This window comes from Apis mellifera, linkage group LG5 (assembly GCF_003254395.2).
Source record: "Apis mellifera strain DH4 linkage group LG5, Amel_HAv3.1, whole genome shotgun sequence".
Taxonomy (NCBI): domain Eukaryota; kingdom Metazoa; phylum Arthropoda; class Insecta; order Hymenoptera; family Apidae; genus Apis; species Apis mellifera.
This window is the reverse complement of record NC_037642.1, coordinates 244,377-260,005: the sequence shown is the minus strand read 5'-3', so window position 1 is coordinate 260,005 and position 15,629 is coordinate 244,377. Positions and strand designations below refer to the sequence as shown.

General features: G+C 17.5%; 2 protein-coding genes across 3 annotated transcripts; one reads left to right on the top strand and one right to left on the bottom strand.

Annotated features, from left to right (window-relative positions):
• The first annotated feature begins 2,656 nt into the window (after positions 1 to 2,656).
• LOC100577094 lies at positions 2,657 to 5,883 on the top strand. Its single transcript, XM_026440892.1, has 6 exons — positions 2,657 to 2,904; positions 3,546 to 3,701; positions 4,316 to 4,577; positions 4,784 to 4,894; positions 5,232 to 5,588; positions 5,660 to 5,883. The coding sequence occupies exons 1-6, from the start codon at positions 2,743 to 2,745 to the stop codon at positions 5,881 to 5,883; spliced, it is 1,272 nt and encodes a 423-aa protein (XP_026296677.1). The 5' UTR covers positions 2,657 to 2,742.
• Positions 5,884 to 7,397: 1,514 nt separating this feature from the next.
• LOC551519 lies at positions 7,398 to 15,467 on the bottom strand. Of its 2 annotated transcripts, none has more exons than XM_623914.6 (10): positions 15,362 to 15,467; positions 15,144 to 15,238; positions 10,221 to 10,355; positions 9,544 to 9,701; positions 9,072 to 9,303; positions 8,728 to 8,926; positions 8,224 to 8,462; positions 8,023 to 8,116; positions 7,663 to 7,878; positions 7,398 to 7,561 (listed from the first exon to the last, which is right to left on the bottom strand). In XM_623914.6, the coding sequence occupies exons 3-10, from the start codon at positions 10,329 to 10,331 to the stop codon at positions 7,446 to 7,448; spliced, it is 1,365 nt and encodes a 454-aa protein (XP_623917.2). In that variant the 5' UTR covers positions 10,332 to 10,355; positions 15,144 to 15,238; positions 15,362 to 15,467; the 3' UTR covers positions 7,398 to 7,445. The 2 variants fall into 2 exon arrangements, with proteins under 2 accessions (XP_623917.2, XP_006571946.2); XM_006571883.3 differs by having other exon boundaries at positions 10,221 to 10,351.
• Positions 15,468 to 15,629: the final 162 nt, after the last annotated feature.

Genomic DNA, 15,629 nt, shown 5'->3' with positions numbered 1-15,629 from the left:
ATCAAATAAATCAATAGATTTTTTATTTTTTGTATACTTATATAGGATGTTTCATTAAATATTATCATTTTGAATTATATTATTATTATTATTCGCAGTGAGAAATATTTTGACATTAAATGATTTCAAGAAATGCATATATTGATTATTAGATGATGAATTAAGGACATATAAAGATCATTTATTAAATAGAATCCTATATTTTTTATACATCAATCGATACAGTTTTTAATTTTTTTAATAAAAGTACTCATGTATGAAAAATGATTAGTTTAGAAAATATTTTAACGCAAATATTATATAGAAAACTTCTTTCTCTTACTAACTTTGTATCAATAACTTTTTATACTAATATTATCATATCAAAAATGTTATTGATCTGTAACTTTGTGAAATATAAACATTCATTATCATCATTCTGACATAGATATTTATAGTTTATATTAGACATTTAATTATGTAATTTGGTTAATAATTGTGAAAAGAAATATATACAGAAGAAAAGAAATTAGATATGTTATCAATTTATTTTAAGACTTAAAAAAGTGCGTCACATACGAAACGATATAAAGAATGAAAGTATTTTTTTTTTTTTAAATCATGAGACTTCATTTACGAAAGTAATTACGATTATATAAATTTACAGAATATGCATTATTAGTCGCCACAAAATCTACTAATCCATTGATTTAGACGAATTGATTATCAATATCAATAGAGTATCAATATGTGATATTAATATACTATTAATTCTATTATTTATATTTACTTTATTGATGGTGCTCTGATCAAAATACACTAATTTTTCATCACAAATTTTATCAACATTATTGGAAGATGTATATAGATATATTCATCGATTAATATTTAACAGGATGAATGCTCAGCATATCGTGCATGTTAACAGTAAAAAATATATTGGATCAAATTTTTCATCCTTTATTCATATTGTTAGAGAGGATATGGCCGACTTTTTAATTTTCAGGCACAATTATGTAATTTAACGCTCTCAATTTTTTTTATGGGATTATTTGAAAAAAATAAAATTTATATAGGAAATCCGATTACATTGCTCGATATGAAAAAACATAAATAAATGTAAAATATCGTTCAACATATCTAAAATAATCACTACTCATACTATTAATTCGAGATATAAATAGATATTACATTGAATACTTTTTGTAAAAAATTAATAAATTACAATTATTATTAATAGCGAGGAAGTTTTCTTAACAATATTTACGTTAAAATATTTATTAAACTAATCATTTTTGGCATATGAATTTAGAGAATTAAAAACTTATGTATCAATTGTTGCATAAAAATATATACATATTTTAGGTAATATTTAGTTCTATTTAGAAAATAAAAGTTGATCTTTACTTTTAACGCATCTACCTACAAAAAAATTAATAACACAGTATATGTACCACTTGACTATTTAATGTTCATGAAAATATTTCTCGTTGCGAATTATAATAATGATATACTTTAAGGTGATAATATTTAGTAAAACATTTTATATAAAATATTTTAAAAGTATTTTATAATAGATAATAAAAATAAAAAAAAATATTGATTTATTATATGTCAAAAATGTTAATTTAATATCTGTACATTATAAAATAAATCTAAGAAAAAAGCATTTTAAATTATGAGGACATTTACAAATATTATAAGACAAATATAATAATTTAATTATTAAATTAAATTAACAAATCTTATGCGATTGTATAACATTCTTATATAAACAAATAAAATAAATAATAAAAAATAATATACATTAAAGAAGAATAATAAATTTATATGAAATAAAAATAAAATATTATTAGAAAATATTATTAATAAAAAATAATTTTTAATGATTATTTAAAAGGTGTTATAGAATCAAAAAAAAAAAGTAGTTAATTTTTTATAATTTTTATAAAGAACAATATTTTCATTTTATTATTTTAATCATTTTACTATAAATTTTTAAAGCACCCAATTAATAAAAAATATTAAAATTAGTATTTAATTTTCATAAAAAATATTATTTTAATTATTTTATTATAAATTTTAAAAACATCCGAGTATTTTTATAATGCGAAAAATAATTGTTATTTTTATATATATATAATTTTAATATATAATATATATATATATATATATATATATATATATATATATATATTATTATAATTTTTAATATTATTTTATTATATCAAATTAGTTAATAAATTTCCTCATATTTATAAAATATAATAAATATTCTATCAAAACATATTTTTATTTCATCTATAATTATAATTGTAATATAATATTAAAAAAAAATTGAAGTTAAGCATATGTTAGTTTACGAATATTTTTGTGTGCATACTTTATATCGAGATCTTGAATCACAATTAATTATCGATATAATAAATATAGATAGAATATAAATTTGAAATTGCAGTTTAAAATCTATATTATATAATATGATATAATGAAATATTATATAAATAAATAATATTAAAATTTACTTAAAAATTAATATTATAAAAATAATAAAATAAAAAATATTAAAGTAGGAATAAATCAAGAAAGTTAGGTTATCTTTCTTTATATCAATTAGTTGGAACAAGTTCAAATCAGAAATTTGTGAATAATATAAAATAAATTTACTAAATTATTAATTAAAATAATAATCTAGAAAATCAAATGTTAAAAAAATTTTGTTAAAAAATTATATAAAACAGTGATTTTGTAAATAGAAAGAAAATGAATAATGTTTTGAAATCTGAAAATGAAGTGAAACCAAATATTATATTAGAAAGTCAAGATATTGAAAAGAATGAAATTAAAAAATTGAAAGGAGATATTATAGGAGATACTCTTTATAGTGGCAAATGGATAATTAATATTTTAGTTTCAATATCAAAGGTAATAATTAAGTCTTAAATTAAGATATATTTATTTATCTTATATAAGTTACTATCTTAAATTAATTTATTTTTGTTTTAATAAAATATTTAAATTTGTCTTTTATTAAAAATTATCTGTATGAATATAATTATATATAAATCAAATTACAAATTATATATTATTGTAATTTATTAATTATTATTAATTATATATTATTATAATTTATTTATTAATTATATATTAATTGATAAGTTCTATAAATTTATTTATTTTATAAAATATAAATGAATATTTATATATATATTATATATTTATTTATTTCAGTAATTAGATAATAATATATTTATAATAATATAAATAATAATATAACTTTTATTATGAATTATATATATTATATATATTATTACTAATTTATTTAAAGAAATAAAATATTTTTTTAAAATTATAATATATAAAAATAATATTATATAATATATAAAAAATATAATAATAAAAACAGTAATTATGTTTAAGTTATTTGATATATATATAATATATAATATATATATAATTTTTGCTAAATATTATAATTTATTATTTAATTATTAATTTATTATATAATTATATTTATATTTTTAAACTAATTTAATTACAATATAAATAAATTAAATATTCTGCAGATTTCTGAAGATGGCTGGAATGAAAAGATAGAAAACGATTTATGCATATTATGGGATATGACTACAGAAAAAGACATTGTCCATTTTCTTATGGAAAATCACTTTTTTAAAATTGCAGAATTTGCTTTGAAGTCTTCTGAAGAACCAAGATTTACAGTATAATCTATTTCAAGATTATTTTATTGTTTATCTATATTTTATTTTATTAATTTTATTTTCATAAATACATTTCATTTTCATTATCTATATTACATTTATTCAATAAAAACTTTAGAAAATATTTATTGAATTTTTCTATGATTTTTAAAAGAGTTTATTTTTAAGTTCTATAAGCTTTTTTTTATTGAATCCTTATAACTATTAATGATTTTTTAATTAAAAAAAAATATTGAATTATTAAAAAAATTTATAGTAAAAAAAACAATCTATTATCTATTAATGCTATATTTTAATTATTTTTATATAAAAAAAAAAGCTTATAGAATTTAGAAATTAAAATTATAAGTATTTACATTTTAAAAATTATAGAAAATATATATATATATATATATTTTTTATATATATATTTTATATATACACAGATTTTAATATTTTAAAATATAATAAATTTAAATAAAAATTTTTTTTATCAAAATAGTTTAGTTTTTTAAATTGAATTTTTAAAATTTTTTTATATATAAATATATTATATTATATATAATTATTATAATAGATAATAATTATTTATCTATTATACTATTATTACTTATAATATTTCTCATAATTTATAGGAAATAATTTTGGGAATAATTGGGAATATGACTTGTGAATCATCAGTACTTGACTTATTAGGAGAAAAAGAAGAACTTCTTGATATAATTCTTCATCTTCTTTCATCTGAAGATACTGCTATATTAATGCAAATACTTCGACTTTTACGTTCTGCACTTTGGAATATTCAAATAAATTTAAAATCAAAATGGAGAATTAATTTAAGAAAATCAACTTTTTTGAGAGAGGTAGTTCCTTTTATTTTAAAAAGTTCTACAAATGGTAAGTGTTATAAGTCATATATCTCTTATAGCATTTTATTTATTGTATTAATATTTTAATATTAATTTTCCAAAATCTAATTTTATTTAAATAAATAATATATAAAAATATTTTGTTAATAATTTATTTTTAATCTAATAATATAATTATAAAATAAAAGCAAATAGATTTTTTCGTTTATTTCTATCTGTAACTAATTTTTACAGAAGAACTTTTGATTGCAACTACAAATTTTTTACGTTCTTCAGCAGAAATTGATTTTCCATCTGGAAGAACATTATTGGATGAATTATTTGAGTCTTCTAGTTTTTTGTCAGGTGCTAAATTTTTCTATATTTTTTGCAAAAAATTCTTTAATTCTTTGCAGTCCATAATTATTTAATATAAATAAATATTAATAAATATGAAATAACTTACAATAAAATATGAAATAATGATGTTACAATCCAAATGATATACATTTTGAACATACAATCTAAATATAAATCATACCCAACAAAACAAAATAGACATTGAATTAAATAATTAAATAACTAAAATAAGATCTATATACAATTATATTGAACATAAAATCGCAAAGAATTAATTTATTTTTATAAAGTAGAAAATTTATTATTTATTAATTTTTAAAAACAAGAAAATTAAAATTTACAGGAATGTTAGAATCTTTCGAAGAAATTTTTCCTCAGGATGAAACTTTTTATTCAGTTTCAACTTTGAAATATCTTGAAGATTGGTTAGAGCTATTTTCAATTCTTCGAAAAGGTCATCAAATTCATCAAGAAATTTTACAAGAAGATAACTTAATTAGAATAGTAGAAATTCTACGAAGAATTTTAATAAGTTTTACTGATCCATGGAATCTTTATCCTTTAGATGAAATCAAAGCTTCTTGTGTTCATAGATGTGCAGAAATGATTCTTGATTTTCGATGGAAAGGATTTTTAAGAGCAAATTCTACTATTGATATAGATACAACGATTTTAAATATTATAGTTAGCATTCATACAGGTAAATTATATTATTGAAATAAATAAATTTATTTTCTATAAAAAAAATTTATAATTATGTGAATTTTTCAGCAATGAAAGAAGAAGAGGAAGATTCCAAAGAAACAATGGCAGAATTATTGAAATATCTTGAAGGATATTGGATTGAAGTATCAAAGATTTCATCAACAAATGAAATTATAAAAATTTTAAAAACAAATGAAAACACTGTTATTGACCATATAATTAATTTATTAAAATCAAAAATTCCTGAAGAAAAAATTAATGATGTAATCAATAAATTGCCATATGAATAAAATAGAATTATAGATTTTATGTATAAAGATATTTTAAAAATGTTTGTTACAAAATATTATAATTATAATTATAATTATAATTGTTTTAAAAAATTTCCAACTTATACAACTTGTACATATTTTCAACATGTTTAAATAAACATTTTACGTTTTTTGAAATTAATAATGCAAACACTATCATAATGTAGACAAAAGTTTATTATTATTATATATATTATATACAAATTACAAAAAGTTTAATGAAAATATATTTAATTTTTTTATCAATTATATATCTTCAAACAATTCAATATTCATGAAATGATAAAATCGAAAAAATCAATAACATAGCATAATTATGAATTCAATATGAAATTAAAATTTACTTTTTATTACAAATTATATTTTGAATATCATTTTACATTTTATGATAAGCATTTTGAATTTATTTAAAAATAATTATATTTTGACATATTTTTTGCTATACAAAAAAAAAATAAAAGTATAATAATCATAAAATAACAAAATTTACGAACATATTTCTTAATAAATATAATAAATAATAAATCCGCATTTTAATAATAAAGATAACAAAAATTAAATTAACTTGAATAAATTTTTAATATTGTATTCGTTAAAAAAATTAAATTATTTTCAAAATTGAAAAATCTTTTATCTTCATAGAAAAACATTTCTATTCTATGTTTTATTCTATGTTATGAATATTTTCTCTCATATTTTATAAATTGTACTACATTTTACATAAATTTTGTATTAATTTTTTATTAATTTTGTATATGTATATAGGATGATTATAAAAATGTGGGATTTAAAGGATGGATTCTAAACATCAAAAATGAAAAAAATATATATGTATTAAAACTTACAATTATTTAATTTTAAGTCTATATCGCACTTTGTTGTTATTTCGCTTCATTTAATGCTCAACTTAAAATACTTAAATTATAATGAGCACACACACACACGCATACACACACGCGCGCGCGCACGAAATTCTTTCATATTTATTCTTTTTTCATTTTCGTTTTGATATCTGAAATTCACTCTCTAAAAATATTTCACATTTTTATAAATATATAAACATAAATATATATATATATATATATATATATATATATATATATATATATATATTTATATTTATATTTATATTTTTTTAATTTAAAAAATTTTTATTAAAAAATTTTATATTTTTCTAAAGGTTTATAAATAAAAATTCGCATTATTCTATAATTTTATTGCAATAAAAATTTGAGTATTTCAAGTAGTACATTAATAATATACAATTCATAGATACAAATGGAAGATTAATTCTTCCTTTTTTAAATTATTTCTCTATCCTCATTTCAATTCTTCTCTTTCTAATTATTATTTCCTTGTGTATAATTTTTATTTTATCCTATTCTTAATCAGTGTATATTTTTCTTAATGTATAAATTTTTTTCCAACTATATATTTTTACTATATTTTATTGTATGTTCATTTGATGATATTATTTTCTTTTCAACTTATAGTTATTTTTTTTTTTTTGTATATTAACATCCTTTTTGTTAAATTTATTTTTAATCCCATTCTCCAATATACATTGCTCTAGGCGTAGGAGGAATTACACCTCTAGTTGGTATAGGAAATCTTCCATATATATGATTATATGGTGACTCATTTCTACTATCTGAATCTGCAACAAAGCAAGAAATTTATTATTCATTTTCTAAAAACAGAAATTAGATAATAGTATAACAATTCTTAATTGAATTTTTGCAAAGTATATTGTAATACCAAGTCCACTTTCGAAACTTCGTGCGTGATACATAATTGGTGGTCTATTCCCTAAATGGCCATAAATTTTAGAAGATTGGCTATTAGTATATCCTGTACCAGTATACACAGGTACTTGTGTAGGTCTGGAGTATCCTCTAGATGAGATTTTATTACTTTTTGCCATTTTTACAAAATTAGGAACGCGAGCTCTCAATCCACAATAATACGGATCGTCTGTTAAAGAAGTTATTATATTAAATTAATTAATATAATATTAGATTAATATTATTATATATTATATATTAGATTTTAAATTTTTTTTAATTTTTATATTTAAATATGAATAAATTAAAAAAATTATCTCAAAAAATTATTTACCATATTTCTTTTTGTCATCATGTTTATTTCTCTTGTCTTCACTTGTTATTATAGATTTTCTGGCATAGTCATCTTCTATGTCATCATAATCAGGCTGAAATTAATCAAAATATGATTAAATAATATTGTTTTATAAATAACTTTAAAAAATAATTTATAATATATAATCATTTTATAAATAACTTAAAATTAAATTATTACTTTAGGTATATCATGACTATAAAGATTTTCTCTTGGTGGCAATTTTGGAGGTTTCTCAGTTCTTTTTTGTCTACTATTCATTGATTGAATATAGATCTGATCTCGAGTATCTCGATCTTGTTGAAATGATTCAGAAACTCCAATTGAAGATGAAACTCCTGCTATACTATATGGATCTTCATCAGGAATTGGTATTCTAGGTCGATTTTTAATATCCACCGGCCTTTGTAATGCTAAAACTAATTTATAAATATTATATATAATAATAATAAATTTAAAATATATTTTAGAATATATACTTATTATCTGGGTATCCGGATAGTCGCTATAACTTGTACTAAATTTAAAAATATATCTTCTTAATCCAAGTTTTATTATAACCCGTATCAAATTCAAGAATATATTCTTAATCTTTTCAATAGGTATCCGGATACCCGTTAATTCGAGTATATATAATAAAAACCCTAATGTTAATAACATAATAATACTATTTTATTACTGTACCTGGTGGTAACTTAGATTTCAACATGTCTAAACCGACAACATTTACAATGAGAACCCAAACAGGACATTGAAGAAGATCTAATTCAGTTCTAACAAAAACAATTGCACTTAGACATTGCATTTCTAGTCTTCTCCTATCTGGATATGCTCTTCGAGTTTCTCGAGAAAGATTTGTTTGAAATTTACTCATATCAAATACCTAATAATTAATTTAAAAAAAGATTATAATAAAACAATGAAAATAATTTATCATATTTATTATTATAATATTTATGCAAATAAAATGAAATAAAAAAAAACTTTTACGAAATTGAAGTAATATATGTAAATAATAAAATATTCACTTTCCCAGGTTTTTCGTGCTCTAACGCTCCTTGAGAATTCCGTGCAATTTCTGCTCCAATTGCGTTGTCTTCCTGACTGGTCGGTTTTATATAAACATTATTTTTACATAATCTTTTTATTAATATATTCCCTTGTTCGTCCATTTTGATCTTTACTCCTTGATTTATGAGTTTTTTCGCCTCTTCTGTTTTCGGATCCCTCATAGGATTTTCGAAGCCGCATAACCCTATTCTATATTTTACAAATAATATATATAAAATTTAATCTTTTTCTTTTATAAAATATTATTATATATTATTTATATTAAGAATATGAATTTTTTTATGTTATTATTTATTTAAATTTTAATAAGATAATAATTAAGATTTTTCTTTCTTTTAATTTTTATTAGAATTTTTCTAGAAAAACATGTTTAAAAGTATAATGAATAATATTCATAATATTCATGATATAATATTCATTATATCATACCTGAAACCATCGAATCCATCATTGGATCCATTGATCGTGAGAACTGGTGCCCTGGCGTATGCTTTTGCAACTCTTCGATTTCTTTCGAAAACGATTACTTTGGCCCAAATTTCATCATCGATTTGATTCCATTTATCCAATACTTCTTGAATATGATCCTGAAAAAAAATTATATATACATATCATTATAGATAATTTCATTATATATTTATAATATCATTATATAAAATTATATAAAATATATCATATAAAATATACATATCATATTATATTATATTATATTATATTATATTATTATTTATATTATATTATATTATATTATTATTTATATTATATTATATTATATTATATTATTTTTATAAATTTTCTTTCTCTACATTATAAAGTATAAAATTGTTACTATGAATATATTTAGAATCACAGAAATAAATTTTTCAAAAGTTATTTATTAAAAAAAAAACTATTATATGGTTATAACAATTTTCTTTTGCATCAAATCAAAAAATTTATTTTTTATTTCTATAAAATATATGATAAAATTTATATAATATTTAATAATTAAAATGTATCTTTATTCCAATATCATTAATATAACATGTATATAACATGTACATTATCAAATAATTTTTATTAATCTATTCAATATTTTAACACAGAAATTATTGTTATATATTTACCTTGTAAAGTTTATCAAGATTATACCACACATCTTCTTCATCTTGATCCTCATATTGTGATTCAACGAGATTGTCCCTCGATCGAGATAGAATCTTCCTCCTCGATACCATTTTTCACCGAAAGATTCTCTCTATCTATTCAAAAATATTCATTTCATATAATTTTATATTATTTTTACTATTTTTATTCATTTAATATTTTATATTTTAATAATAATTTAGTATATAATACAAATTAAACAAATGTTTTCATTTAATTCAAATAAGATCTAATAATATATGTTATATCATTTATTATACATTATTATATCATAATAATTAATGAAATAATGACAAAAATTTATATTTGATTTATATTTTATATTTTTTTTATTTGAATATCGATTGTTTCGATCATTGAAAAATATTGAAAACTATCGAGAAATAATTCAATTATTTTTTAACAATAAATATATATATATATCGATAAAAATCGATATTTTCATTATCGCAATATCATTAACTGAATTTTAGATTCATAATGCTAATTAATTATTACAAAACAAAATATAAATGATATCATTTATATATATTTTTTTAATATATATAATATATATTTTTTATATAAATAGAATATAAATAATTAATTAAAACTTATAAAAATTATTAATTAAAACTTAAAAACGCTCTAAAATTTATATAATATTTTATATAAATTTATTTATATTATATAATATTCATTATTAATTGATTAAAATAAATTATTTTTATATCTCTTAAATTATAAGAGATAATTATTGAGATAATTGTTATTGTACTTAATAGATACATTTAATATATTTAAATTCTCTCTCAACTTCTATTTTACTTCTGTATTTTTAATGATAAAAATAAACATTTTTAAAATAAGAAAAAAAATCAAATTATAACATGAAAAAAATAATTCAAACATTAAAAAACCAACAATTTATATAATAATTTTATTTTGTGAAAAATTATTTATTTTTTTGTATGATAATGATTCTAACTCGTTAATATTGATAAATAATAAAAACAACAATATATATAATAATATATATATATATATATAATATAACAGAATAAAACAGAATTTTAATCGCAATTAATTTTAACTGATGATATCCTTCATTTTCTTATAACAATAAGAAAGACAGATGAGCTATAAATGGCTTTTTAGTGCTGAAAAATTTTCTAAACTAATATAGCAACTGGTGAAGGGGGTAATTGATACGGGTCTGGTGGCACTCAACCTTCACATTCTTCAGAGAGAAGTGAAAGCCACGAGTTTCAGGGAAATTCTATGCCGAATCAAAATCTTTTTCCCATAGTATTTAACTTCAGTATATATGAGAATTTTTCTTTTTTCAAATCATTAAAAAATTTATCATATTTATGTTACAATTTTTTTTATCATTTTTTTTAATTTTTTTATTTCATTTCATATTTCACTAATAATAAAAAAATATATTACATTTATATTACAAATTTGTTTTTCTTCGAATCAAATTTTTATTAAAAATCGAAAAATTTTGGATTATAATATTTATAATGATATTTTGGAATTCATTTTATTTTTTACAATATAATTTCTTGTTTTCCTCAAAATGATCAAATTTTTGTTATGCTATGTGTTTTACTTCAAATATATTATTATATATATTAACATAATATCATTTATATATATATAAACAATATTAATAATTATAGCAATAAAAAGATTGTGACATAAATTTAATAAAGAAACGAAATTAAATTAACATTTTCCATCATTTATTGCCATCTCGCTTTGTCTTTGTCACTTTATTTAATGCAAACTTAAATTGCTTATAATTTAATAAATAAATTCGATCAAATTTTTTGTATTAACTTTTTTATATTATTATATTTATATTATTTTTATATTTAATTTTATATTTATTTATCAACATTTATTTTAACTTTAAAAATTTTTACAATTCTTAATATTTAATTTAAATATTATAAAGGTATCTCACGAATATATTAATATATATATATTTTTAAAGTTTGATTAAGTCAAGGAAAACAACAAAGTAATTTTTGTCAATAAATTTTTAATCGATATGATTACAAAAAATATATTAAGTCATGTAATATAAATATATATTATTTTCAAATCACTTATTTATAAATCAGATTTAAAACGTAATACAAGGAAAAATTATGAAATAATTAATTGAAATAATTAAGAAAATAAATTTAATAGAAAGACAGAAAAATAGAAAAAGATCAATTCAAAGATTAATAAATTAATTTCAAATTTTGCAAATTATTCAATTTTAAAATTGCAAATCATGATCTTGTGATCAATTTAAAAAAAATTTTTAATAGTATTAAAATTTCGAATTTAAGAATATATTACACAATAATATATTATATACAATATTATATACAATATTAAAAAAAAATTTAAAAAAATAGAATTGTTTTTATATGATTTTTTTATATAAATATTTATGATATTCTTATATAAACTTATTTTATTTTTATTTTTTTTATTCATTTCCGTTTTATTTCCTTTTATTTTTGTGTGTATAGATATAGAATTAAAATATTTATAATAATTGAATGAAATTAATATATGACTAAATATTTCTTAAATATATAATTAATATTGAATGCAAAAAAAGAAATATAATATAATGATATAATATAATATAATGATTTAAAAAAAATGTACTTAAAGATTTAATATTTATAATTTATAATTTTTTTTTTCATATTTTTAAAATTTATTCAAAACTCTTTTTTAAAAAATATTAGTAGAATTAAATTTCTTTGTTTAGCTTATAATGCAACATGAAATATAAATTATGTCGAATATATTTGATAAAATACACATTTCATTTTAACATTTGAATATCTATAATATTATATATATATATATATATATATATATATATATATATATATAAGCAATATAACCGTATGCATCTAATATTGACGAGAAGTTTATGTTTTTAAAATCGACTTATATATCACTTTTTTTGTACTTGTTAGAAGAACATATCTAAACATATAAATATATATATGAATTGAGTATAAAATACATATTATTTCATACAAGTCTTATCATGTTTCACAAATTACGTATATACGTACATATGTGTATAATGAATATATATGTATATATGAATTATATATACATATATAATTCTTTATGAATGATTATATAATTAAAATTTACATAAATTTTGTATTATATTTATATTATAATATAAATTTGCATTATAATTATCCTTTTTAATTTTTTAATTTTTTTAAAATATTCATTTTAGAAACCAATATTTTTATATATATATATATATATATATATATTAATTTTTTATCATAGAACTAATACATAACATACATGGTAATATACATAAAATATATATTTGCAAAATAAATTATAATAAATGCGCAAGTTTATTTAAATTTAAGATATAATTTCAGATCGATTAATTAATAAAGTATTTTCTTAAAAGTATTTAGTATTTATTTCTTTAACATATATATTAATTTTATATACTTACATTTCTATATGTTTGAATTTATGGGTAATTAAGTAATTGATTATATAATAAAATAATCATTTAATCAGATAAATAATCAGAGAAATCTTTATAATTATATCTGAATTTCTTAATAATAATTACATTTTTAATAAACAGTCACAGATATGTTTATGTATGTATATATAATTATTATTTAATATCTTTTTATTTAATTATCATCATAAATCCATAAAAGGCATTATAATTTTTAAATGGCTGTATAAAATACATAAGGATATAATTAAACAATGAATATTAACTACATTAATAAAAATAAATCAATAGAATTTTTATTGATTTTTTTATATTTTTAGATCTACGTGATTAAAGATTAACCTTTAAGTTTATAAACAAAAATTTATAAAAATTTATAAAATATTTAAAAATTTTTAAAAATATGAATAAAAAAACATTTTATTATTATGTATTATTATATATATATATATATATATTATATTATATTAACAAATAATTTTAACTAATAAATTAAATAAAAAATTAATAATAATGAATGATCAATAAAATATTAAAATTATATAATTTTTTTTACATAAATCAAAACAATAAAATAAGTAAATTAATGAATATATAATCACATATATATAAAATTGAATATTTAAATTATAAATATATAATATATTCAAAAAAATGATTTTAATAATAATAAATTATTAAAATATTCTATAATTTTTAATTTAATATCTCTTCAATAATAATATACTTTCACTTTTGTTGAATAATCTAAAATTTTTAAATAATGGAAAATCTTATTAAATTATATTCATAATATATTTTTATCTTGAAATTTAGAAATTAATAATATAATTATCTTTTACACCATAATTATTTTTATTATATATTTATTTGTGTATAAATCACCATAATTTAATATATTATAATAAGAAAGATAATATTAATATAGGAATATTAAAAGGAGTATTATTAATTTTAAAAGATTATATTAAATTTTAAAGGATTATTTTAAATTTTTAGTAAATTTAAAAAAAAATATACAGCATTTTCATATATGTTAATTAATAAATTCCATATGTCATATATTTTTATATATTTTGAAAATATTTAAAAAATTTCTAATACTTTTTATATTTAAATCGTTAAATCATCAAATCAATAATCTTAATCTTTAAAACGATATAATATAATCTTTAAAACATAATAAAAAAAATCACGTGTAATTTTAATTTCATCAGTTATGAAAAAACTTCAGAGATTATTTATATGGCCAGCAATTAAATTATTTAAATCATAATTCATAATGATTATATTTAAAAAATAATTATTAAAAAATTGAACATATCTATTAAAATATATCTAAAAATATATATTTCCATTTTATTAATTGGCATACCTTTCTTTGACAACAAAACTTTTCCAAATGCCTTTCAATATGGTTCGCAAACGTCAAAGGCACTTGCGTCTTCTCCATTACCCATAATTTATTTCCTGAAATCGTCAAATTCACGTGTGCAATCTCTTTATTTCACTTCAATAAAATAAAAGTAATAAATAAAAAAATTTTCAATGTGAATTTTAATCTTAAAATCAATTAAAAATCTGAGAAATTACTTCAATATTTTTTAATATGGCGCAGCTTTGAAAGAGCTTGGCCCACTGGAGAGTGAGAACTTATCCGCCATCTTGGTGAACGCATGCGCCTTCCTCAAAAGAAGTCGAGGACAAAGACTACGCATGCGTAATTAATATCTTCACACATTGGGCCTGAATTGGGACAGTAAGAGTAATGGGTTTGGTAAATGATATGTAATTCTTAAATATTTTTCGGTATTATATTATATTATTTGAAAGTATAATATTTTTATTTATAATATTTATA

Coding starts and splice junctions, on each gene's coding strand:
- LOC551519 (XM_623914.6), bottom strand. CDS start 10,331: ATGGTATCGAGGAGGAAGATTCTATCTCGATCGAGGGACAATCTCGTT. Junction 9,304..9,543: donor GATGGATTCGATGGTTTCAG/GTATGATATAAT, acceptor TGTAAAATATAG/AATAGGGTTATGCGGCTTCG. Junction 8,463..8,727: donor GAAATCTAAGTTACCACCAG/GTACAGTAATAA, acceptor TTTATAAATTAG/TTTTAGCATTACAAAGGCCG.
- LOC100577094 (XM_026440892.1), top strand. CDS start 2,743: ATGAATAATGTTTTGAAATCTGAAAATGAAGTGAAACCAAATATTATA. Junction 3,702..4,315: donor CTGAAGAACCAAGATTTACA/GTATAATCTATT, acceptor CATAATTTATAG/GAAATAATTTTGGGAATAAT. Junction 4,578..4,783: donor TTTAAAAAGTTCTACAAATG/GTAAGTGTTATA, acceptor TAATTTTTACAG/AAGAACTTTTGATTGCAACT.